At 44.8% G+C, this 27,733-nt stretch overlaps 1 protein-coding gene across 1 annotated transcript in view; it reads left to right on the top strand.

The window, feature by feature from the left end:
• Positions 1 to 27,352, top strand: part of pxdc1b (PX domain containing 1b) — a 37,420-nt gene extending 10,068 nt beyond the window's left edge. Inside the window, exons 2-5 of the mRNA XM_034166874.1 lie at positions 12,111 to 12,202; positions 12,328 to 12,445; positions 12,527 to 12,638; positions 25,115 to 27,352. Coding sequence (XP_034022765.1) covers positions 12,111 to 12,202; positions 12,328 to 12,445; positions 12,527 to 12,638; positions 25,115 to 25,238 — 446 coding nt within the window. The 3' untranslated portion in view covers positions 25,239 to 27,352. The remainder of the gene's footprint in view (positions 1 to 12,110; positions 12,203 to 12,327; positions 12,446 to 12,526; positions 12,639 to 25,114) is intronic.
• Positions 27,353 to 27,733: the final 381 nt, after the last annotated feature.

Genomic DNA, 27,733 nt, shown 5'->3' with positions numbered 1-27,733 from the left:
AGCCCCTCGTCGGAATTCCTTTGTCTGAGAAGTTGCTGAGAGACTGGTGCGTTGTTTGATCAAATTTTTTCTAAACCTGTGAGACACATCGAAGTGGACACGGTTCGAAAAATTAAGCTGGTTTTCAGTGAAAATTTTAACAGCTGATGAGAGATTTTGAGGTGATTCTGTCGCTTTAAGGACTTTTCACGGTGCGAGACGTCGCGCTGCGCTCTCAGGCAGCGTCATCAGCCTGTTCAAGCTGAAAACCTCCACATTTCAGGCTCTATTGATCCAGGACGTCGTGAGAGAACAGAGAAGTTTCAGAAGAAGTCGGTTTCAGCATTTTATCCGGATATTCCACTGTTAAAGGAGATTTTTTTAATGAAAGACGTGCGGACGGATCCGCGCGTCGGGACGCAGCCGACGCGGTGCGGCGGCACAGGAAAAACACCTCCGTGTTGATAACCATTTGTAAAATCCAGGCGGCTTTTGATGGCTTTCAGTGGAGTGAGTATATGAGAAATTGTTTAACAGGCAGGACATGTTCCAACTTGTCCTTAAGGCTTTCAACAGAGGTGTTTTTCCTGTGGCGGAGCGTCGCAGCGGCTGCGTCCCGACGCGCGGACCCGTCCGCACGTCTTTCATTAAAAAAATCTCCTTTAACAGTGGAATATCCGGATAAAATGCTGAAACCGACTTCTTCTGAAACTTCTCTGTTCTCTCACGACGTCCTGCATCAATAGAGCCTGAAATGTGGAGGTTTTCAGCTTGAACAGGCTGATGACGCTGCCTGAGAGCGCTGAGCGACGTCTCGCACCGTGAAAAGTCCTTAAAGCGACAGAATCACCTCAAAATCTCTCATCAGCCGTTAAAATTTTCACTGAAAACCAGCTTAATTTTTCGAACCGTGTACACTTCGATGTGTCTCACAGGTTTAGAAAAAATTTTGATCAAACAACGCGCCAGTCTCTCAGCAACTTCTCAGACAAAGGAATTCCGACGAGGGGCTGGACGACTCCTCCCACAAGGAGTGCTCACAGGCGAATGACGTCACCGACAGGCGTGGAAAAACTCACGCATGCGCACGAGGGTTCAAGCATGTCTGACGTAAAAACATATGAATGAAATCCATATAGTTTTTGAAAAAAATAAAAAGGACCGTAACTTTATTGACAGCCCTCGTATGTACGTGCGATTTCTTAGTTCTTTAATTTTAAGAAATTAAAATAAAAATAAAAAAAATTTTCATGTTGTCATTATGGGGTATTGTGTGTATACTTTTGAGGGAAAAATGAATTTACTCAGTTTTGGATTAAGGCTGTAACATAACAAAATGTGGAAAAGTGGAGCGCTGTGAATACTTTCCGGGTGTCCTGCATAAAAAAAAGATAACTTTCATGGCTAAATTATCGAGGCAATGACAATGAAAGCTTGCAGGCTAATCTGCATTCATCTGCCCCAGAGTTGAGATTTGGGTTTATCTGGATATGTTAATGATTAGTAAAATGACCTTTTACCAGACTAGCCACGCAGACCCTAAGATCAACAGGGTGACGTCATTATTTTCTGCCCTGTCTCCTTTTTTAGGACCTAAAATTTGCTGTGGGACTGAAACATCCCTATTTAATATTTGTTATGTAAGAAGCTAATTTTCCATAGAAAATGTCTAGATTATTGAACTATAATTATATATTTATATATAATTTGGACTAGGAAAATACCAACGGGTCTGTCCTTGTAGGTGTACAGTATTATGTATGGTAATTAAATTTTTACTCATACGCTTTAGCGGAATGAGCAGGGCTGCAGTTTTGGTGATGAACTGATTTCTTGTATGATATGTCATGGTCAGTGCGATATCATTATGAAGCTAATCATAGAAAGATAACCAATGTGGTAAAAAAAAAGAATGTTAAGTAATTTATCAGATGCTAAATTGTAATTAGCTGATGTCAGACACAGAGTACAAATCAAGACCCAACCTCTGGCTGTCTATAATGAAACCTACCTGGAAGAGTATAAAGTTGCTGTTCTTTGAATGGCTGCTCGAGGCAGACTCTAGAAATTAGCACATTCTCATAGAAGCCCATGTTAAAATGTCAAATTTTAGAGGAGAAATAAACCTGTTGACTGGTATAAAAAATGGTTTTGATCTTTATAGCTAGTCTCTTGCTTCATGACAATTGTACCCGAGTGTTCTTAAAAAAAAAAACTCATCAGTTTAACATATTTAAAGCCATAAAGTTATGAATACCTGTGTGGTCACTTTGAGTGATTGGTAGAATGTGCTACTGAACCAAGTCAGAGCCTCTGGTCAGGACTCCAGTATCAGAGGCTGCCGGCTGTGGCTACTATCTGTTGTGGATGACTTTTCTCAGCATTTTAGTGCAAATATAATATGCCTTATTGTGTGGTTAATTGTCCTAGCAGGTCATCTTAAAAGTCTTTGTTCCAGTACTAAAAGGTCTGTGCTCCAGTATTTCCTTCAGGTGACATTTGTGTGCTCTTTATTTTTGTATGTTAGTGGCATTAGCATTTTTAGCAGCTGTTGATAGCGTGATGATGCTAGGTCTAGTTAATCCGCTGTTACTTAGGAAATAAGCCATAATTTTTAATACCCACATTCAAGTCATCCATCATGAAAACACTGCCCAGTCCCCAATAATATACTTTTATCAAACACAGGAACCAAAGCCTGCTAGCTGTTAGTTTGGTAACTCTGAAATGGGGGTGTGTTCAGGCTTTATTCGTCCCGCCCAGGTCACGTGGGTTCTTGCCCACGCTCCACCTCTTTACCCATTTATGGATTCACCAGGGTGTTGAGGTTAGACCTTACTTGTGTGAAGCACTTTGAGGCAACTTTGTTGTGATTCGGTGCTATATAAATGAAAATAAATTGAAAAGTGAAAATAGAGTAAGTACTGCCAGAATAGACGCCCAAAAGCAGCAATTTTTGGGCTTCAAAATGACGGCTTTTCTGGTCTCTTCAGAAACTCAATGAGTTTCAGAGGGTTTGTCCAGCATATATACATTTTCCAAGATCAGAAAAGACATTCTGTCTTCCAACAATTTAAACATGATAGCTGGAAAAGTGAATATCTGGACGGTAGCTAGCAAACTAACGTGAGCGCTACCTAGATGATAAATGAGCAGTTATTTCACAGTCTGGTCTTACAACAAAATGTAAATTATTGTGATTAGGTTTTGTGAACCTGAGAAATTTGACATGATTGTCGTGTTTGAAGTGTTTTTTAAATCAATGTGTCTGCTGAAAATCAAATGAGAATTGTCCACATATTCCTGTTTCATCAAAATAATAAGAATTCAATCAGTCAATCAACCGATCAATCAGTCAAATGTTGTGTTATGGCTACAGTATCTCTCATGTCAAATGCCAGCAGTAGCAGAATTCAATGTGATTGTGCATCGATGCAGATTTAGCTGTCAAAAGTCACCAGTGTTGAGTTTGACACAAGCTATTTCCACAGATTATTGAGTCAGTATTTGGCCTGCTTGGAAACACATGAGCGGTTCTGGAAATCGTAGAAAATTGCAATCAAAATGAACTGAAATTTGCACAGAAATTTTGAAGCCACATATCTTGATCATTACCGAAGTTTTCATAATACTTATACAGGTGCTGAGTGTAGGTTTGAACCCAATGAAGCACTGATCAGGCTTAAGATCTAAACTTGGCTGTGACTTTGTCCTTGTCAAATGTCATCACTCTTCAGTTCGTTCTGGATGGTGTGAACTGGAGGTATCCATGGTCCAAAGGTTTGGGCCCAAGCCAAAACAGTATACCTGTCTGAATCCAGATGTGCAGAAATGAATTCCTAAACAAGAGCAATCAGAGATTTCTGACGTTCGCCAATCTGGATCCGGATCACCTTGTGTCTTCCATGCCCTAATATGTGTATGTGTGGTACAGATTTGGTGAGAATCTGTAAAGTAGTTTTGACGTAATCCTTCAAAGCCTATATAAAGTGAAATATTGATCCAGAATCTGGGTCTGGATCTGGATCTGGATCACCTCCAAAATTCAGTGGAGTCTTCCATGCCCAAATATCTATCTGTGGTGCAAATTTGCTGAGAATCCATGAAGTAGTTTTGACATAATCCTTCAAAGCCTATATAAAGTGAAATCTTGATCCAAAATCTGGATCCGGATCTGGATCACTTCCAAAATTTCATGGGGTCTTCCATAGCCTAATGTGTATCCGTGGTGAAAATTGGGTGAGAATCTGTGAAGTAGTTTTGATGTAATCCTGCTAACAGCAACCCTTCAAAGCCTGTATAATGTGTAACTTGATCCAGAATTTGCATCTGGATCTGGATCACCTCCAAAAGTTAATGAATTCTTCCATGGCTAATATCTATCTGTGGTGAAAATGTCGTCAAAATCTGTGCAGTAGTTTTGAAGTAATCCTGCTGACAGACAAACAGACAAAACGCAGATGATTTTATTACGTCCTTGGCAGACGTAAAAACAGACACCCAGTCTGAAATTAACCCAAGGTTTTAAGGATCCAGTCCAAAACTGCCGTTGGAAAATTAGATCCGATGCAAACTGCAGTCCATCAGAAAATAATGTTGCAGAATTTCACATGCACACACGGGCAGCTCCCAGTTACATCACAGTTACGAGTGAAAACGTCTTCTGCATTGCGTTCAGTTGTGCATCTTGGAGGGGTGTGTTATGCCAAGTGTAATTTATGGCTGTCGGGGTTTGGACGGAACAATGTTTTGCTCCAGCATTCCCAGTGGGTTTGGAAGAAGTCCCAGCTTGTTCTATGTGTTTGATTACCGTGAACCATCTTCTTAGCACTTCCCTTTTGTTTCCAACTGCTGAGCCTACATGAATGTTTTGGAAAACATTCCTTTAGTGGTCACTGGAAATGTTTTCTTCCTGCCCTTGCACTCAAATAGCAGACGGAGGTGTCGACAGCGACCTCCTCTTCCTGATCCAGTGTGTGTGTTGCATTTTTGAGAGGGAATTTGCATGATCCAGTGCTTTATGTTTTTTGGAATTCCAGCAGTGCTGACGGAGACATCCGCGGATCTTTAGTAGTGACGCGTGGTTTTAATAGATAGCAAGCCCAGAGGTTAATTACATTCCTCTAATGGCTTTTCTTTGTGTCTGACCTATATTCAATATTTAATTTGCATCTCTTCTAGTCCATATTAAAAGTCTCACAGGGAAGAAAAAGTGGCTTTGCCCTTTGACGCTCCACTTTGCTCCAGTTTCTGGCTTTGCTCATGTTTTCCTGTTTCTGTGCTGCGCCTAGGCAACAAGGAAGGCGTGCAGGGCTTTCAGACTGATGTCATGATGAGAGACGGAATGAACTTCCCATATTTAGTCCCTGTAGTCTGCACAAGTGCGCACATCACATTTGTATGACATGTGACCCCTCTTTGGACACAGACCGGAAGATATTGCTCACATTCCATGTCAGCTGGATTCCACAAAGGAATGTCAACCTCGGCTGTGAAGGAAATTGCTCATTTGATAATCCAGACAAACTTATTATCACTCATTGATTATGAGTAATAATTTGATGAATGAATGAATGAAAAGATGAATGCAGCAATGTATAGAGACATCCTGGATGAAAACCTGCTCCACAGCGCTCTTAACCTCAGACGTGGGTGACGGTTCATCTTTCAGCAGGAAAATGACAATAAGCACACAGCCAAGATATGGAGTGGCTTCAGGACAACTCTGTGAATGTCCTTGAGTGGCCCAGCCAGAGCCCAGACCTGAATTTGATTGAACATCTCTGGAGAGATTTGAAAATGGCTGTGCACCGACACTCCCCATCCAACCTGATGGAGCTTGATAGGTGCTGCAAAGAGGAATGGGCAAAACTGCACAAAGATAAGTTCACCAAGTTTGTGGCATCATATTCAAGAAGACTCGAGGCTGTAATTGCTGCCAAAGGTGCATCAACAAAGTATTGAGCAAAGGGTGTGAATACTTATGTATGTTGTGTGGGCCGCCAGAAGAGGAGGTACTGCTGGCCCACCACCAGAGGGCGCCCTGCCTGGAGTGCGGGCTCCAGGCACCAGAGGGCGCAGCCGCCTCACAGGAGCAGCCAGGGTGACAGCTGTCACGCATCACCTGCAACAGCTGTTACCAATCAGCAGGGGTACATCAGCAGGACGACGTCTCCACCTCTTTGCCGAGATATCGTTCTACTTGGAAGGTAATATTCTCAGCTGACTGCTTGACAGTAACCTTTGTGATTTTTGTGAGTGATAACAGACCTTTTTCCAACGAGAGGTGGAGGTAGCTTTCCTGCCGTGCGGATTACTGGGTGCAAACACGCCCACATTTAATTGTGTTTTTGTTCCTCGCCAGCAGTACCAGGTACGACACGCGGAGGCAGTGGCCACCTGGGAGTTCGGGACTTGGCGGCTCCAGTATTCCCGGGGTCTGGTGGCGGAGGAAATCGTGTGGTTCTGGTTCTGCTTTGGACAGGTGTCTCCTATCTTCGAGCCTGCCCACACGACACCTTTGTGAATTGATTCTGAGCTATTGTTGTAATCTGTTGTATTTGTTGTGCACATTCACAACAGTAAAGTGTTGTTATTTGACCTACTCCATTGTCCGTTCCTTTGCGCCCCCTGTTGTGGGTCCGTGTACCGACACTTTCCCAACAATGTACGTGTGATTTCTTAGTTTTTTTTTATTTTTAATACATCTGCAAAAAAAAAAAACAAAAAAAACCCAACCTTTTTTCATGTTGTCATTATGGGGTGTTGTGAGTAGAATTTTGAGGGAAACAATGAATTCACTCCATTTTGGAATAAGGCTATAACATAAAATGTGGACAAATTGAAGCGCTGTGAATACTATCTGGTTCAACTCTAAATATGGTGCAATTTATTTTCATTTCTTTGATGCCTCTATGCAGCTCTTTCTTTCAAATTCATGTATGTGCAAGTAACCACAAAATTAGTCATCATTTATCTCTGAAAGCAAGCAAATATTTCTTGCGGCTTTCAAACAAATGGATAAATATAAACCGCATACAGTTGAACCATCTTGCAGTTTTGTCCTTTTATTTATGTTATTGAAGAAATTCTAATGAATCACTTTTGTTCCATTCTTGGAGGCTTTCTTGATCACCTTGCAAGTATTTGTTGTGGTAATTTAACTGACACAACTGCAGTGTCAGAAGAATGACACTTAAAAAGTAGTGTCAGTACATTGTTTTGGTGCTTGTATTTTCATCTACATCACCGGGAGTGATTTCAGACATAGACACAGCCAAAGGAAGCACACATAACTGACAGTCTTATGGAGATGGATGTTTACTGTTTGAAGACTGAGGTGGCTCGAAATAACATGTTGACGAACCTGAGGAGTGGTTAGTGGTTAGATGATGAAGTGTTCGGCTGCAGACTTGTGCTTATCTGATGCCGGGTAGAGGATGGATGTGAAATAGCTTGTGCTTACAACATTTGATGGCTGTTTAGATAATGGATTAGAAGAAGTCTCAAACACAGTCAGTTTCCGGTTGTACAACTACCATCACTTTGTTTTCTCAGCTAATGTGACTGACTTGGTACCATTGCATGTTGTCACAGAACTAGGAATGGTTAAAAACAGAAAAATATGAACCCAGAGCCAAAACTGCTAAATTGTTGTTGTCACAGTGCCTTCTATCCAATTAAAATGCTTATCCAGTCCGGGTCGGGGTTGGCAACAGGCTAAGTGTGGTAGGTAGTGCAGGTTTTCCTCCAGTTAGTTGCATCCTCCTGTTCCTCCTGGGAGATCCCAGTATGAGGCCAGACAGGACATATAAAACCTACAGTGTGTCCTGGGTTCAATTTTGGGTTACTACCCTGTTGGACAATGTCAGAAAAACTCCAACTAAAGTTTTGCCATCTTCTTACTGTGGCAGTATATGGCCCGCAGGAAATGTGTCTCAGATAATACCAAGAACAACTCCAAAATCTTTCAACGAATCAACAAAAGAATGTTGAGAATATCCTGCACCAGGTGGAGGTCACCTGTTGGAGATAGGGCTTGGAAGAAACTTTGTTGGCAATATACAGTTTACCATTTTTTAAATTTTGGAAAATGAAGTGGTGAATAATTTTTCACTAGCTATGCATAAAGATTCAATGCTGGTATTACTGTTGCTGGATCTAAATGAAGCAGGTGACCATTCTGTTAGAGGAAATTGAGCACTGTAGTATTTTGACATTTCTGATCAGGTGTTTTCATGGCTGAAATAATTTCAGGCTGATCACAGTGAAGTTATTTATTTATTTCCACAGTGATGTGTGGGGTACCTCAAGGTTCTGTTCTCAGCCTACTATTATTGTCTCTTTAGGTTGCACTTTTTGGTTAGATGGGGCTGATTTTCACTGTTACGCTGAAGACCCACAATCGTACAGTATGCCTGTTTGTATATCGCAAAACTGGAGGCTTGTGTAACTCCAGAGAAACATTGGATACCTTACAACTTTCAAACCATGAGAAACAAAATCTTCTGGCCTGATGAGACAAAGATTGAACTCTTTGGCGTGAATGCCAGGCGTCATGTTTGGAGGAAACCAGGCAACATCCCTACAGTGAAGCATGATGGTGGCAGCATCATGCTGTGGGGATGTTTTTCAGCGGCAGGAACAGGAAGACTAGTCAGTATTGAGGGAAAGATGAATGCAGCAATGTACAGAGACATCCTGGATGAAAACCTGCTCCAGAGTGCTCTTTGACCTCAAGAGCGAAGGTTCCTCTTTCAGCAGGATAATGATCCTAAGCATACAGCCAAGATATCAAAGGAGTGGCTTCAGGAAAACTCTGTGAATGTCCTTGAGTGACTCAGCCAGACCCCAATCCTGAATCTGATTGAACATCTCTGGAGAGCCCTGAAAATGGCTGAGCACCAACTCTCTCCATCCAACCTGATGGAGCTTGAGAGGAATTGGGGAAACTGCCTGAAGATAGGTGCACCAAGCTTGTGGCATCATATTCAAGAAGACGTGAGGCTATAATTGCTGCCAAAGGTGCATCAACAAAGTATTGGGCAAAGGGTGTGAATACTTACGTGCATGTGATTTCTTAGTTTTTTATTTTTAATAAATTTGCAAAAAAAAAAAAATCTTTTTTCATGTTGTCATTATGGGGTGTTGTTAATAGAATTTTGAGAGGGAAAAATGAATTTACTTCATTTTGGAATAAGCCTGTAACATGAAACTTGGAAAATGTGAAGCGCTGTGAATACTTTCTGTAAATGGCCTAAACCAACAGTCTTATACCTGATCTGCTATGACAGCCCATTAAAATACTGTATGCCGTGAAGACAACACAAGTGGTTACAGAGGAAAAAGGAAAAACTCTTCAAATGGTCTGACTGAGACTTTCTACAGAAGATGACAGTCCTGAGTGAGAGATTTATTGGGTTCCTGCTGGTGATTTAATCACACTCACTCTTCAGAACTGGCTGGATATGAGGTCATCACTGTGGGCCGTTGTAATTGCATGAGAGGGTACATCCTGTTGCTTACTCAGAGCAGCCACTGTGTGACTACCTTTCTGTCCATTTACATCAGGCGGAGCCTCGTCAGCGTGGTTCCAGTCATCTTTATTCTTTTCACCACATCCTTTTGTCAGCTTGGTTGGAAATGATGCTTTGCTGATTACTACATCACATGGTTGGCAGCCTTGATGTTCTAAACATGCTGAGTTTGCACTGTTGCTACCTTTTAAATTGCATTGCTAGTTTTGGTTTAATTTAGGCCCAAATCCCAATACTCTCCCTTCGCCTTTCCACTTCACCCTTTCCCTTCACAATGTGCAAAATGAAGGGAAAGGGTGAAGGTAAGGTGATCAAGAGCTGGGAAGCACCAATGTTAGTTGACCAGGTGTGACTAGAGCAGGTAGACATGGACAATATGCAGAACAGGTACACTCCAGGACCAAGGTTAGAGTGGTCTGGTCTAGAGGATCTGCTGAAGTTCAAACCAGGCATCGGAAGGGCTCATTTGAATATTTCACAAACTGCTGATCTACTGGTATTTTCAACCCAACCATCTCTAGGGTTAACAGGAACTGGTCCAAAGGTCCTTCCAGTGAGCGGTGTTTTTTTTGGGCAAAAATGCCTTGTTGGCTAGTGTTGGCCTATTCCAGTGGTCACTGGGTGAGAGTCAGTGTACTCCCTGGACAAGACACCAGTCTATAGCAAGGCCAGCCTGGTTCAAAATTGCAACCAAGGATTGATGGCACGACAAAACATGATAAACCACACCGAAAATAATGCAGTCAAATACACAGAGCAATATTCCTAACACAAGTTAAAGTGTAACATTATAACATAAACAGAGCTGTTATAATGGATTTAATTGATTTCTACAGGCAATCCTAATAATGTGAAGAGCAGGTAGCTCAGTGCATAAGGAGTTGGTCTGCAAATACACAGCCTGGGATTGATTCCGTTGTGTTAGTCCACCCAGCTGTAAGTGGGCACCGGTCTTGGCTGGAGAAGTCATACATCACACTGACAAAGTGAGGAACCTTGGGATAATTTTTGATCCTTCGCTGTCCTTTGGCCTCCATATTAGAAATATTACTAGGACTGCTTTCTTCCACCTGCGAAATATAGCGAAGATTTGTCCCATCCTGTCTATGGCTGATGCTGAGACCCTGATCCATGCGTTCATCTCTTCTAGATTGGACTACTGCAATGTTCTATTTTCTGGTTTACCGCAGTCTAGCATTAGGGCTCTCCAATTGGTTCAGAATGCTGCAGCCAGACTTTTGACACGAAGCAGAAAGTTCAACCACATTACACCCATTTTGGCATCCCTTCACTGGCTTCCTGTCCCAGTGAGATCAGATTTTAAGGTTCTGCTACTAACCTATAAAATTATTCATGGACTGGCACCTCCCTACCAAGCTGACCTAATTAAACCTTACGTACCGGCCCGGGCTTTATGTTCTCAGGGTGCAGGACTACTTTGTGTCCCTAGGGTGAATAAGAAGTCTGTGGTCACAGATCTTTCTCTTATCGTGCCCCTGTTCTGTGGAATGATCTCCCTGCATCAATAAAACAGTCCGATTTTGTGGAGATTTTCAAGTCCAGACTTAAGACGCACTTATTTTCCCTTTCATATGGCTAGCATACTGGTACAGTTTTGTTTTACGCTTTTTACTCTTTTAATTCATGTTATTAGTAATTGGGGTGGGCCGCAGCCTCAACTTTACCTAAATTCTGGGTCTTTTAGTGAAGTTTAGGGCTAGTGGCCGGCGATCACCTTAGTATTTCTTCTGTTTTTCTTATTGATTAATGCTGGCAAATTATACAGTATTTCTTGTCTTTCTGATGCCTGATTCTGTTTTTTCTCTGTTTAAGGTGCAGCTCCATCCAGAGATGGGAGTTGTATTTGTGTTGGTGACCCTCCTGTCCTGTGCACCAACAGCATTTTTTGTATATTTGTCTGTGAATTGTTCTGTGAATTGTTTCTGTAATTTATGTTTGTAGCATGGCCCAAGCAGAGGGTCACCCCTTTGAGTCTGGTCTGCTTGAGGTTTCTTCCTGAGAGGGAGTTTTTCCTTACCACTGTTGCTCTGGGGGTTGGTAAGGTTAGACCTTACCTGTGTGAAGCGCCTTGAGGCAACTCTGTTGTGATTTGGTGCTATATAAAGGAAAATAAATTGAAATTGAAATAGAAGTAACCTGTGTTGGGCTGTTGTGTCTTCCAGGGGGCGGTGTAGAGTCTCACCTGCTCCATGCTATGGAACTCAGAGATGAACACCGTCACCAACAAGCCTCAGGGCCTATATAGGACTTACTTCCTAATAACATGTAATTTATGTCTGTAGCATGACCCGAACAGAGGGTCACCCCTTTGAGTCTGGTCTGCTTGAGGTTTCTTCCTCAGAGGGAGTTTTTCCTTACCACTGTCACCTGTATGCTTGCTCTGGGGGTTGGTAAGGTTTAACCTTACTTGTGTAAAGCGTCTTGAGGCAACTTTGTTGTAATTTGGCGCTATATAAATGAAAATAAATTGAAATTCAATTGAAACATGACAAACTGAATATGTAGTAGTATGAGTAGTTGTGAACTCCAATGTACTGGACAGTGTTCTCAGGTGTTTGCATTTATTTGTTTCAGCATTGGTAAAAATCAAGGAGGCAAATGATACTGAAGTCAAATTAAATGAAGTTGAAAGACTATTGAAGAATGCAATCAACATGCCATACAAGGTAGGTATTTTATAAGCATTCACATTGTGCATTTGAAGAAAATTAATGGTTCCTTCAGCCGGCACTCAAGTCATGGATGGTAAGAAACCTGCAGCCATCTTAATTAAATTACAAAATTTTCCCAGTATTCCAGGTCAGAGGTGATGCTGACTTTCTTTGAGAGATCACCACTGGACCAGGTGCTCAGAAATGACAAAGTCCACAGAATCCAGCCTTGTTTTCAGAGTCCAATCAAGATATCAGGTACTGTATATGTTCTTTTGCATTACGAAAATTCATCCAGTAACTTTTGCAACTTTACGGTGTACTATTGTAACCTTTTAGAAATCATGCGGTCGAATGGATTCTGCCTCGCCAATACAGAAACCATTGTATTTGATCACAGTATTCCTGAGGAAAAAGACAGACCCTCATCCACAGATTCTGGGGAACATACGTGAGTAATAAAAATGACTTGATGCCTTTCCAGGCTTCATTATGTTGTTGACTTTGTTTTGCTTCTAAAACTAAATCTCCAGTATTGTCTTTGTGTTAATGTAAGACGGAAGTACAATTCTTACATGACTTTGACTTTGTTGTAGTAATAAAAGTATAAAAGTACCTTATGAGTTATCATTACCTCCACCAAAGAGGTTGTGTTTTCACTGGCGTTTGTCTGTCTCTTTGTCTGTTTGTCTGTTAACAGGATAACTAAAAACGTTTTGAACGCATTTGAACCAAATTTGGTGGAATGATGGGAAATATGTCCGAGATCAATCTCTTAAAATTTGGTGATGATCTGGATTAAACTCTGGAATATAGCAGAATGTATTAGTGTGCCCTTTTGTGAGTCCACATCCTTCGATATTGATATGTGGCGTGGTGGAGGAATGCACTCTACCGAGTGCCCTTCTAGTTGGTAACTGAGGTCTTCAGTGGTCCACAACTTTGAACCCAACTTGAAACAAATCAGTGGACAGCCTACATGAGCCAACATGCATAAATCAGTATGAACAATAAAGAGATCCAACCCAGAAGTGAGGAGGAGTGAAGATTTTATCAATATTCATGCCATTATTGGTTCTGCTTATTAGTCCGATTACAGTGGCTTGCAAAAAGTATTCAGCCCCTTGGTATTTCATGCATTTTAATTTGTTTATGGCATTTCAAATATAACTAGAAGGGCACTCGGTACAGCGCATATCTCCGCCACGCCACATATCAATATAGAAGGAAGTGGATTCACAAAAGGGCAAACTAATACATTACGCTGTATTCCAGAGTTTAATCCAGATCATCACCAAATTTTAATCAATTGATCCTGGACATATTTCCCATCATTCCACCAAATTTGGTTCAAATGTGTTCAAAACGTTTTGAGTTATCCTGTTAACAGACAAACAGACAGAGAAACACCGGTGAAAACATAACCTCCTTGGCCGAGGTAAAAAGTAAATCAGGCTTCTCAATATAAAATTTCTAAAATGATCTTCCTTAGACAAACACTGAAAGTAAATCTCTACAATTTGATATAAATGAATTAAAAACTATAAAAGCCAAGATGATGGGTTGCATAAGTAATCAGCCCCTTTGGTATAATACCTGTAAATAATAAGTTTAATTGCCAGTTTTCTTCAGACAAGTCAGGGGATGGATACATGAACAGTTCCAAGTCACTGAATATGTCTTGAATTTTATTTACATCAGTTATGAAGCAATACAAACAGTATGACACTCTATGGTAAATCTGTATGGAGTAGACCGTTCTCAAATCTGAGTGACTGTGCAAGAAGGAGAAGAGTGAGGAAAGCCACCAAGACACCCAGACGACCCAGAAGAAGTTTTTGGGCTTCTGTGGCTGTGATTGGAGAAATTGTGCACAGTGCATGTTTTGCCTTTTGTATCCCCAGTTATACAGCTTCATGATGAAGTGGCACAGAGGAGGATTGTATTAAAAAAGAAGACCTCAAAGTTCAGCTACATGTTGTGTGGGCCGCTGAAGAGGAGGTACTGCTGGCCCACCACCACCAGAGGGCGCCCTGCCTGGAGTGCGGGCTCCAGGCACCAGAGGGCGCTGCCGCCGACGAAGGCTGTCAGGGTGACAGCTGTCACCCATTACTAGACACAGCTGACTGCACTCAGGACGGAGTATATCAGCAGGACAGCGTCTCCACCTCAGTGCCGAGATATCGCCTTGAGATTAAGGTAACCTTCTTTGCTAGTATATATATTGAGGACTCTGATAAACCTTGCTAAACCATTTCAGGACAGCTGATTACAGAAAGCACCTTGCTTGGATAAGTACTCACCTTCCTGCTTCATTATTACAAGAGGTGGAGGCGGCTTCTCCCCTCTCCGTCTACTGGGTGCTGTCGCATCCATACCTGTGTGTTTGTGCTCTTTCCCGCCAGCAGTACCGGATCCGACGAGCGAAGGCAGTGGCCACCTGGGAATTCGGGACTTGGCGGTTCCAGTACTCCTGGTTTTCGGTGGCAGAGGAAATCTGGGTGGTTCCGGTTCGACTGGGACGGACGTCTCCTACCTTCGAGCCTGCCCACACAACACCAGCAGATTTCGACTTACAACTCTAAAGTATTAATTGTTGTATTGGTTGTGCCCTGTTCACAACAGTAAAACTTGTTATTCACCTTTCTCTATTGTCCGTTCATTGCGCCCCCTGTTGTGGGTCCGTGTACCTACACTTTCACAACAGGATATCTCGGCCAGCGTCATGGATCCCGAGGGGCGTCAACCGGCTGTTGAACGGCCAATGGAAGAACAGGGCGCAGCGGCGGCTTCGGGAGGGGTAATCGGTGAGTTGCAGCGGATCCTCACCGCTTTCACCACTCGGATCGATTTTATGACCGAGCAGCACGTTCTCCTAAACCGCAGGGTGGAGGCTCTCGCCGCACAAATGGAAGCGCGCCCTCCGGGCGCCGCTGCGGCTTTCCCTCCCGAGGACCCTGCGTGTGAGAATGACGTTCCACTGGTTGTTCAACGGCCCCTTCCTCCGTCCCCTGAAGCATACATAAGCCCTCCAGAACCGTACGACGGCTGTGTGGAGACGTGCGCGGACTTCCTTATGCAATGTTCGCTCGTCTTCGCTCAGCGTCCCGTGATGTACGCAGCTGATGCTAGCAGGGTAGCTTATGTAATCAACCTGCTTCGCGGGGAGGCACGCGCTTGGGCTACAGCGCTCTGGGAACAGAGCTCACGGCTCCTTCAGTCATACGACGGGTTTGTACGGGAGCTCAGAACGGTGTTCGATCATCCCAACAGAGGAGAGTCCGCTTCAACCGCATTACTGTCCATACGACAGGGACGTCGGAGCGCAGCTGCCTATGCAGTCGCCTTCCGCATCGCGGCAGCGAGATCCGGCTGGAATAGCACTGCCCTCCGCGCTGCCTTTGTAAATGGGTTGTCTCTGGTCCTAAAAGAGCACCTGGTGGCTAAAGACGAACCGCGGGATTTAGACGGGCTCATTGATCTGGTCATACGGCTTGACAACCGGTTAGAGGAACGTCGCCGGGAGCGAGGCGAAGGGCGTGGCCAGGCACGGGTCGTCCCTCTCCCTTCCGGGTCCGATCGAGTTCCGCCGTCCCCACGCTCCTCTGTTCCGGCGCTCCGTGCGCTTACGGCTCCCCCTGCTGACGAAGCTATGGACACGAGCAGGGCAACATTTAGGGCACCTGAAGCACAAAGGAGGCGGGCCCACGGAGCTTGTTATGTTTGTGGCTCGAGTGAGCATATGGCAAACGATTGCCCCGAGCGGTTTAAACACCGACGCCCGCCCCTAGAGACTGGGCCAGGGGTGGGCCAAAACATGCACGTGGGACACACCCACATTGCTACACGACTCCCAGTCACGATCCTATATGAGGATTCAACCCTGAAAGCCCCAGCACTGGTGGACACGGGCTCTGAGGGGAATCTGCTTGACAGCAGATGGGCCAGGGAGATAGGGCTCCCTCTGGTGGCTCTTACCTCGCCTGTGCAGGTTCGGGCACTAGATGGCTCCCTACTCCCACCAATCACGCACAAGACACCTCCAGTAACTCTGGTGGTGTCAGGTAACCACCGGGAGGTGATCGAGTTCTTCGTGACTCAGGCCACCTCCCGTGTGGTTTTAGGGTTTCCATGGATGCTGAAGCACAATCCCCGGATTGATTGGCCGTCCGGGGTAGTGGTACAGTGGAGCGAAACCTGCCATCGGGAGTGTCTCGGTTCCTCGGTTCCTCCTGGCTCCCAAGCTAAGGAGGAGGTCCGAGTCCCGCCCAATCTGAAGGCGGTGCCAGCGGAGTACCATGACCTCGCTGACGTGTTCAGCAAGGATCTGGCCCTCACGCTACCTCCCCACCGCCCGTATGATTGTGCCATTGATTTGGTTCCAGGCAGTGAGTTTCCGTCCAGTAGGCTGTACAACCTCTCACGGCCGGAACGCGAATCCATGGAGACCTACATCCGGGACTCTTTAGCTGCCGGGTTGATCCGGAATTCCACCTCACCGATGGGCGCAGGTTTCTTTTTTGTGGGTAAAAAGGATGGCGGGCTTCGTCCATGCATTGATTATAGGGGGTTGAACGAGATCACGGTTCGCAATCGATACCCGTTGCCCTTGTTAGATTCGGTGTTCACCCCCCTGCATGGAGCCAAGATGTTCACCAAGCTGGATCTTAGGAATGCGTATCATTTGGTTCGGATTCGGAAGGGAGACGAGTGGAAGACGGCATTCAACACCCCCTTAGGTCATTTTGAGTACCTGGTCATGCCGTTCGGTCTCACTAATGCTCCCGCGACCTTCCAAGCGTTGGTAAACGATGTCTTGCGGGACTTCCTGCACCGGTTTGTCTTCGTATATCTAGACGATATACTCATCTTTTCCCCGGATCCTGAGACTCATGTCCGGCATGTCCGTCAGGTCCTGCAGCGGTTGTTGGAGAACCGTCTGTTTGTGAAGGGCGAGAAGTGTGAGTTCCACCGCACTTCTTTGTCCTTCCTGGGGTTTATCATCTCCTCTAACTCCGTCGCCCCGGATCCGGCCAAGGTTGCGGCGGTGAGAGATTGGCCCCAACCCACTAGCCGTAGGAAGCTGCAACAGTTCCTCGGCTTCGCTAATTTCTACAGGAGGTTCATCAAGGGCTACAGTCAGGTAGTTAGCCCCCTGACAGCCCTGACCTCTCCAAAAGTTCCCTTCACCTGGTCGGACCGGTGCGAGGCCGCGTTCAAGGAGTTGAAACGGCGCTTCTCGTCTGCACCAGTTCTGGTGCAGCCCGATCCTAGCCGCCAGTTAGTGGTTGAAGTGGATGCCTCGGACTCAGGGATAGGAGCGGTGCTCTCCCAGAGCGGGAAGACCGATAAGGTCCTTCACCCGTGTGCCTATTTTTCTCGCAGGTTGACCCCCGCTGAACGGAATTATGACGTCGGCAATCGGGAACTCCTTGCTGTGAAAGAGGCCCTCGAAGAGTGGAGACATCTGTTGGAGGGAACAGCCGTGCCATTCACGGTTTTCACTGACCATCGGAACCTGGAGTACATCAGGACCGCTAAGCGTCTGAACCCCAGGCAAGCCCGCTGGTCATTGTTCTTTGGCCGTTTTGACTTCCGGATTACCTACCGCCCCGGGACCAAGAACCAGCGATCGGATGCATTGTCCCGGGTGCACGAAGAGGAGGTCAGAACGGAACCGTCGGATCCCCCGGATCCCATCATCCCGGAGTCCGCTATCGTGGCCGCCCTCACCTGGGACGTGGAGAAGACCGTCCGGGAGGCCCTGACCCGTGTCCCGGACCCCGGAGACGGACCAAAGAACAAACTATACGTCCCACCAGAGGCCAGGGCCGCAGTCCTAGACTTCTGTCACGGTTCTAAGCTCTCCTGTCACCCAGGGGTGCGAAGGACCGTGGCAGTCGTCCGGCAACGCTTCTGGTGGGCATCCCTGGAGACCGACGTCCGGGACTACGTCCAGGCTTGTACCACCTGTGCCAGGGGCAAGGCCAATCATCAGAAGACCTCAGGGCAGCTACAGCCACTGCCCGTGCCTCATCGCCCCTGGTCCCATATCGGCCTGGACTTCGTCACGGGTCTCCCGCCGTCCCAGGGAAACACCGTCGTCTTCACGATAGTGGACCGTTTCTCCAAGGCGGCCCACTTCGTGGCCCTCCCGAAGCTCCCTACGGCCCAGGAGACAGCGGACCTCCTGGTCCACCACGTCGTCCGTCTGCATGGCATACCATCAGACATCGTCTCCGATCGCGGTCCCCAGTTCACCTCACATGTCTGGAGGAGCTTCTGCCGGGAACTGGGGGCCTCGGTCAGCCTTTCGTCCGGGTACCACCCCCAGACCAACGGGCAAGCAGAGCGGGCCAACCAAGAACTGGAGCAGACACTACGCTGTGTGACAGCCGCGCACCCGACGGCCTGGAGTACCCACCTGGCCTGGATCGAGTACGCCCACAACAGCCAAGTGTCATCAGCCACCGGCCTCTCCCCGTTTGAGGTGTGCTTGGGGTATCAGCCCCCCTTGTTTCCGGTGGTCGAGGGAGAGGTCGGTGTGCCCTCGGTCCAGGCCCACCTACGGAAGTGCCGTCGGGTGTGGCGTGCTGCCCGCTCTGCTTTGTTGAAGGCCCGGACGAGGGCGAAGAAACATGCAGACCGGCGGCGGGCCCCGGCCCCCACGTACCGTCCTGGGCAGGCAGTGTGGTTGTCCACCAAGGACATTCCCCTTCAAGTGGACTCCCCCAAGCTCCAAGAACGGTACATCGGTCCCTTCAAGGTTGTCAAAGTCATCAATCCCGCCGCAGTGAGGCTTCAGCTTCCGGCCTCACTGCGGATACACCCAGTATTCCACGTCTCCCGGATAAAGCCCCATCACACCTCACCCCTCTGCACCCCGGGTCCGGCACCACCTCCTGCCCGGATCATCGACGGGGAACCGGCTTGGACCGTGCGCCGGCTCCTCGATGTCCGTCGAATGGGCCGGGGTTTTCAGTACCTGGTGGACTGGGAGGGGTACGGCCCCGAGGAGCGCTCCTGGGTGAAGAAGGGCTTCATCCTGGACCCGGCCCTCCTGGCCGACTTCTACCGACGCCATCCGGACAAGCCCGGCCGTGCGCCAGGAGGCGCCCGTTGAGGGGGGGGTCCTGTTGTGTGGGCCGCTGAAGAGGAGGTACTGCTGGCCCACCACCACCAGAGGGCGCCCTGCCTGGAGTGCGGGCTCCAGGCACCAGAGGGCGCTGCCGCCGACGAAGGCTGTCAGGGTGACAGCTGTCACCCATTACTAGACACAGCTGACTGCACTCAGGACGGAGTATATCAGCAGGACAGCGTCTCCACCTCAGTGCCGAGATATCGCCTTGAGATTAAGGTAACCTTCTTTGCTAGTATATATATTGAGGACTCTGATAAACCTTGCTAAACCATTTCAGGACAGCTGATTACAGAAAGCACCTTGCTTGGATAAGTACTCACCTTCCTGCTTCATTATTACAAGAGGTGGAGGCGGCTTCTCCCCTCTCCGTCTACTGGGTGCTGTCGCATCCATACCTGTGTGTTTGTGCTCTTTCCCGCCAGCAGTACCGGATCCGACGAGCGAAGGCAGTGGCCACCTGGGAATTCGGGACTTGGCGGTTCCAGTACTCCTGGTTTTCGGTGGCAGAGGAAATCTGGGTGGTTCCGGTTCGACTGGGACGGACGTCTCCTACCTTCGAGCCTGCCCACACAACACCAGCAGATTTCGACTTACAACTCTAAAGTATTAATTGTTGTATTGGTTGTGCCCTGTTCACAACAGTAAAACTTGTTATTCACCTTTCTCTATTGTCCGTTCATTGCGCCCCCTGTTGTGGGTCCGTGTACCTACACTTTCACAACACTACAGTTATATCAACTCGACAGGGCAGCTCATCTCAAAAGAACACCGGCCCATAGACATCTCTTAAAACCTGCCATCTCTCTGCTGCAGCTTGGTGATGTTTGGACGTACCCTTGGACATTTTCAGTTACTGATCCTTGGCACTGAGGCACCTGAGTGCTAGATCACGCACACAGAAAACACATCACATGGCCACAATGTTGTAGCTGATATTTCATCATCCAAGTAGTATGGTTGATCTGAATCTCCCTAAGTAACTTGCCACAAAGTCATTTCAGCAGTACCCAAGAATTCTCCAGGGAGACCTTGCAAAAATGCAACCCAGAAGGGAAATGATCTTGTATTTAAATCTAGATGATAAGGCAGGATGTGGGCCATACGTTGATAGCTTTTGGTGTAAAACAGCTGGCAGGCCATCAGTTCCATGCAGTAAGTACTTTAGTCTGGAATGTCTTGATTGTGAGCAAACATCAAGGACCCTCCACCGCCTCTTACACAACAGGAACTGTGTGACGCTTCCTTCCTTGGTTGTGCAGAGGAAGCTAAAGAGGAACACATTTTAGACGCTTGTCTAGTGACTCCTTGTGAAGCCACTTGAATTAGTGGCAAAATATCTTAAAGACCAACAAGATGTCCGTGTTGTTGCGGAGTACAATTCCAGATATTTTCTACCTCGATGACCTGGTATTTCACCCAAAGCTAGAATCTGCAAAACTCTGACACAGTAATACTTGTTTTGAATGCAACACTGAGGTTCTATGTACAGAAGTGTTCAGAATAATAGTAGTGCTATGTGACTACTAAAAAGATTAATCCAGGTTTTGAGTATATTTCTTATTGTTACATGGGAAACAAGGTACCAGTAGATTCAGTAGATTCTCACAAATCCAACAAGACCAAGCATTCATGATATGCACACTCTTAAGGCTATGAAAGTGGGCTATTAGTAAAAAAAAAAGTAGAAAAGGGGGTGTTCACAATAATAGTAGTGTGGCATTCAGTCAGTGAGTTTGTCAATTTTGTGGAACAAATAGGTGTGAATCAGATGTCCCCTATTTAAGGATGAAGCCAGCACCTGTTGAACATGCTTTTCTCTTTGAAAGCCTGAGGAAAATGGGACGTTCAAGACATTGTTCAGAAGAACAGGGTAGTTTGCTTAAAAAGTTGATTGGAGAGGGGAAAACTTATACGCAGGTACAAAAAATTATATGCTGTTCATCTACAATGATCTCCAGTGCTTTAAAATGGACAAAAAACCAGAGACACATGAAAGAAAACGGAAAACAACCATCAAAATGGATAGAAGAATAACCAGAACGGTAAAGGCTCACCCACTGATCAGCTCCAGGATGATCAAAGACAGTCTGGAGTTACCTGTAAGTGTTGTGACAGTTAGAAGACGCCTGTGTGAAGCTAATTTATTTGCAAGAATCACGCGCAAAGTCCCTCTGTTAAATAAAAGACATGCAGAAGAGGTTACAATTTGCCAAAGAACACATCTACTGGCCTAAAGAGAAATGGAGGAATATTTTGTGGACTGATGAGAGTAAAATTGTTCTTTTTGGGTCTAAGGGCCGCAGACAGTTTTTGAGACAACCCACAAACTCTGAATTCAAGCCATAGTTCACAGTGAAGACAATGAAGCATGGTGGTGCAAGCATCATGATATGGGCATGTTTCTCCTACTATGGTGTTGGGCCTATACGAGGTCTGTCCAAAAAGTATCGGACCTTTTTATTTTTTGCAAAAACCATACGGATTTGAATCACGTGTGATTGCATCAGCCAAGCTTGAACCTTCGTGCGCATGCATGAGTTTTTTCACGCCTGTCGGTTGCGTCATTCGCCTGTGAGCAGGCTTTGTGTGAGCAGTGGTCCACCCCTCTTGTCTGATTTTTATTGCGAATAAATGTCTGAACGATTTGGAGCTTTGCTGCATCAAATTTTTCCAGAAACTGTGAGAGACCTCCAGCTGGACACCATTCGGAAAATTTAGATGGCTTTCAGTGACGATTTTATGGGGATTACACAGATTAAGGAGTGCTCCAGCCGGTTTAAAGACCGCCCACAGCGTCTGAGAGCGCAGCGCGCTCCGAGCGCCGATCGACAGGCTCAAACCCCGCTGAAACAACCAGATCATTTCCAACGTGAAGGCTTTGTTGATCCGGGACGTCGTCTGACTTTCACAAAAAAGGCAGAAGGCGTGGATATCAGCACTTTTTCGGCACATTCTACTGTTACAGGGGTTTTTTCAAGGAAAGAGAAGCGGAGGGATGCGCCACCGTGCCGCTCATGGCGGGATAAAACCACCTCTGTGTTGGTCTCACAGGACGGCTTTCAGGTGGCTTTCAGACGGCTTCCGGTTGCTTTTCAGTCGTGTGAGTATCCGAGAAATTGTGCATGAGCTGGACATGCCCCAACATGTCCTGTGAGGTTTCATCACGGCGTTGCTTTGCGTCATGCGGCTCTGCCGCGACGTGCGGAATTCCTCCACTCCTCTGTCCATGACAAAAACTCCTGTAACAGTGGAATGTGCCGTTCATTTCTAAACTGGACGCTGTCTTGATCCGGTATGTCGTCTGACTAGCACAGGAATTGCGGAAGACGTGGACATCAGCACTTTTTCGGCACATTGAGACAGACGTGCGGAGGAATTCCGCGCGTCGCGGCGGAGCTGCATGGCGCAAAGCAACGCCGTGATGAAGCCTCACAGGGTTAGCCTCACAAAGCCTTCACGTTGGAAATGATCTGGTTGTTTCAGCGGGGCTTGAGCCTGTCGTTCGGCGCTCGGAGTGCGCCGCGCTCTCAGATGCTGTGGGCGGTCTTTAAACCGGCTGGAGCACTCCTTAATCTGTGTAATCCCTATAAAATCGTCGCTGAAAGCCATCTAAATTTTCCAAATGGTGTCCAGCTGGAGGTCGCTCACAGTTTCTGGAAAGCTCCAAATTGTTCAGACATTTATTCGCAATAAAAATCCGACGAGAGGGGTGGACCACTGCTCACACAAAGCATGCTCACAGGCGAATGACGCAACTGAGAGGCGTGAAAAAACTCACGCATGCGCACAAAGGTTCAAGCTTGGCTGAAGCAATCACACATGATTCAAATCCATATGGTTTTTGCAAAAAATAAAAAGGTCCGATACTTTTTGGACAGACCTCGTATATTGCATACCAGGTATCATGGATCAGTTTGGATATGTCAAAATACTTGAAGAGGTCATGTTGCCTTATGCTGATGAGGACATGCCCTTGAAATGGGTGTTTCAACAAGACAATGACCCCAAGCACACTAGTAACCGAGCAAAATCTTGGTTCCAAACCAACAAAATTAATGTTTTGGAGTGGCCTGCCCAATCCCCGGACCTAAATCCAATTGAGAACTTGTATATTTCTTATTGTTACATGGGAAACAAGGTACCAGTAGATTTAGTAGATTCTCACAAATCCAACAAGACCAAGCATTCATGATATGCACACTCTTAAGGCTATGAAATTGGGCTATTAGTAAAAAAAAAGGTAGAAAAGGGGGTGTTCACAATAATAGTAGCATCTGCTGTTGACGCTACAAACTCAAAATTATTATGTTCAAACTGCTTTTTTATCAATCCTGTGAATAACTAAACTAGTATTTAGTTGTATAACCACAGTTTTTCATGATTTCTTCACATCTGCGAGGCATGGAGTCAACCAACTTGTGGCACCTTTCAGCTGTTATTCCACTCCAAGATTCTTTAACAACATTCCATTCATTCACATTTCTTGGTTTTTGCTTCAGAAACAGCTTTTTTGATGTCACCCCACAATTTCTCAATTGGATTTAGGTCCGGGGATTGGGCAGGCCACTCCAAAACATTAATTTTGTTGGTTTGGAACCAAGATTTTGCTCGGTTACTAGTGTGCTTGGGGTCATTGTCTTGTTGAAACACCCATTTCAAGGGCATGTCCTCTTCAGCATAAGGCAACATGACCTCTTCAAGTATTTTGACATATCCATACTGATCCATGATACCTGGTATGCGATATATAGGCCCAACACCATAGTAGGAGAAACATGCTCATATCATGATGCTTGCACCACCATGCTTCACTGTCTTCACTGTGAACTGTGGCTTAAATTCAGAGTTTGGGGGTCGTCTCACAAACTGTCTGCGGCCTTTGGACCCAAAAAGAACAATTTTACTCTCATCAATCCACAAAATATTCCTCCATTTCTCTTTAGGCCAGTTGATGTGTTCTTTGGCAAATTGTAACCTCTTCTGCACATGTCTTTTATTTAACAGAAGGACTTTGCGGGGGATTCTTGCAAATAAATTAGCTTCACACAGGCGTCTTCTAACTGTCACAACACTTACAGGTAACTCCAGACTGTCTTTGATCATCCTAGAGCTGATCAGTGGGTGAGCCTTTACCGTTCTGGTTATTCTTCTATCCATTTTGATGGTTGTTTTCCGTTTTCTTTCATGTGTCTCTGGTTTTTTGTCCATTTTAAAGCACTGGAGATCATTGTAGATGAACAGCATATAATTTTTATTTTTTCATAGCCTTAAGAGTGTGCATATCATGAATGCTTGGTCTTGTTGGATTTGTGAGAATCTACTGAATCTACTGGTACCTTGTTTCCCATGTAACAATAAGAAATATACTCAAAACCTGGATTAATCATATATATATATATATATATATATATATATATATATATATATATATATATATATATGTGTGTGTGTGTGTGTTTTGGACAATGTTTTCATTGGGCTTTGACCAAACTACTCTAAAATATAATCAACTCAATATCTATCCAAGTAATGTTCCCATCAAGTTTGAAGTGAATCTGTTCAGCTGTTTTTGAGTTATCTTGTCCACACACACACACACACACACACACACACACACACACACACACACACACACACACACACACACACACACACACACACACACACACACACACACACACACACACACACACACATGCCAGTGAAAACTTCGCTGTCATGCAGCGTCATAATAATCTTTTAGATTTGTCTTGTTGATGGACTCTGTCTTTCCTTCTTTTTGTCAGCTATGAGGACGGAACTGAGTTTTTGCAAATGGAAAATGATCTGTGTGACGAGGAAACAGAGGCCTATGTGACCAACCTCTCCTACTACCATCTGGTTCCGTTTGAAACTGACATCCTGGAATGAAGAACCTACAAACCTGGTTTTATTGGACATCTGACAAGGAGGATGCACTTTTCAAATGGAACCTAGCGATGCGCTCCCGGTACCTGCTCCACCTCCATGCTGAAGCTGACTGTAGCATTCTGCAGGTTTTCTTACATTTGTCTCACCCAGTTTGGATTTGGGCTCACGTAGAGTTTACAGCAAAAGGCTGGAAGAAAAGTTGCTGCTTTATTTAACGTCACAACGTGCCTCGTCCGGAGCCAGCTGAGGACAGAGCGGTGATGGAACTTGATCTGTAACAGCCATCTTGGAGTTCTCAGTTCATATGCAGCTGCAAACAGCTGGTGGCCTTCTAAACACGCAGTTACGCCATAGCAGAAGAACTGAAATACCAGAAGAATTCACCAGTGGCTAAGTTGTGCTTGGAGGGTTTTAGAGGTTGAAACAAACCTCTATTACTGGACCATTCATTGTTTCTTTTAAATTACTTGTTAAGCATTTAGGGTCAAGAGATAATGTTATATTTTTACTTAGTTTAAAGGGGTCATATGATGCAACTTTCTAGCAAATCAATATAGGTTAGCAAATCTTTGGAAATCCAAATTTTTGCACTGGGAAGCAAAAAATCCATACAAACAGGTGATTTCTTAAAAATAAAATGAAAGGCATTAAAAGGGGGCACCACACATCCCAATATAATTCTACAATTAAATAGACGTATGTCTGCAATGGTGTTTTTGATGATGCATGACTTCATCGTGTGACTTCATTATGAGTCACAAACATTCTGCTGATCAATATATGCTTCATAGACTGGCAGCTGTTTTTAATAAAAACCCTGGAAAAAGGTTTTCCTTCAACCCCACCACATATAACATTAGGCTTGGTGAGTCCCTCTTGACGATCACCAGGCATGTTGTGGTTGCAAATTGTGGTGTAGAAAAAAAAAAAATCAGAATTTTTTATGTTTGAGGATCCATGCTGTCTGATGTAAACCAGTTCTAATGTAAAAAAAAATTCCACAGTTGAATGAACTGTAACATGTAGCATATCAAACTGAGACACCAGAAAAACAAATACATGATGTTACTTTGGATGCATGTACACTCTCATAGTTTTTGAGTTGATGACTGCCTCCCCTTTCATAAGTTATCAGTGGACTGTGGCAAATTAAACATTTTGCAAAGTTTATGCATTTTGGGGTTTTTTTTCGGTGGTAGAAGACTCATGCAGCTGCTTTCAGTTTTTTCACTGTCCATGGCTGACAAGACCTCAATTCAGTGCTTAGAAAGACAATAGAATTTTGATTACACTGTGGTTTTGTTACCCTGTTAAAACAATCCTTATCTGTTTGAACACCTTTTTATTTGTGGAGTGGCTGGACTGGTCACACTGACATATAATGCCTCCCACTTTCACTTATCCTGCACACAAGTCTCATCTCAATCTGAAACAAGACTATTAGTACCTTGTACTGGATATTAAATAGTTCCAGTTGAATAACCTGAGACACTGAAGTATGTGTTGTGGAACATTACTTGATGGTACATATTCACATCTAATCCAAATAATTCTTCTGTTTTGGATGACAATAGTTTGTTTGTTCATCATTTTATCAAAATTCTAACAAATTTCCTAGTGCCAGTTTATTTAAGCACTACATGTACACACATTGATGCTTTTTGGTGTCTCAGTTGTAAGTTTGGTATGCTGTATGGTATGCTTCATACAACTGTGAATTTTTTCATGGAAATTAGTGTGCATCCGGCATCACAGACCCCTCAATCATAAGTAGTTCTTAAATTTTTTTGTAAACCACAATTTGCAACTACAACATACCTTGGGGTGGTCCCAAGGAACCCCTTTCCATAATATGAAACCAAACCTTATCTGTGGTAGGGGCCGAACAATTTTATTTTTTTATTTTTTTATTTTTTTGAAGAGGTCCAGCTGCCAGTGTATTAGATCATCCACTTGGGCTTCTTGGTTGTTGAGATATGCAGTGCAAAAACATGTATTTTGGACCGAGTTTTCTGTGACCTTGACTTTTGACCTTCGACCAAACAACTCCAAAATTTAATCACCTCTAAACATCTATCCAAGTAATATTCCCACCAAGTCCAACCATTTTTACCTGAGGCCATCAAATATAGCCATCGGTATCCAGGGTTTTCATGTATCCCATAATCCCTTTCACGCCAGAGAGTCACTGCAGTCAAAACAACATAGAGAATCCACATGATGACAGTTGTAAATGAATATTATACTACAAAAATGTATTTTTTTATGCTTTTCATCACGTTAATAAGAGACTGCTGCATGATACCCTGAAAACTTGCTAAAACAATTATAACAAATATTCCGTGTCTGCTATGTTTAATCTGTGTGGAATTTAATAAACGGAAACAGAATTTTAGATATATATATTAGTCTGGAACAAAGAGGACAAACAGTGTTGTAAAGAACAATAATCAAGACATTAAAGAGCAAACTTCACTTTCCCCAGAACGACATGA

Source organism: Thalassophryne amazonica, chromosome 1 (genome assembly GCF_902500255.1).
Source record: "Thalassophryne amazonica chromosome 1, fThaAma1.1, whole genome shotgun sequence".
Lineage (NCBI taxonomy): Eukaryota > Metazoa > Chordata > Actinopteri > Batrachoidiformes > Batrachoididae > Thalassophryne > Thalassophryne amazonica.
This window is presented reverse-complemented; position numbering and strand designations above follow the sequence as displayed.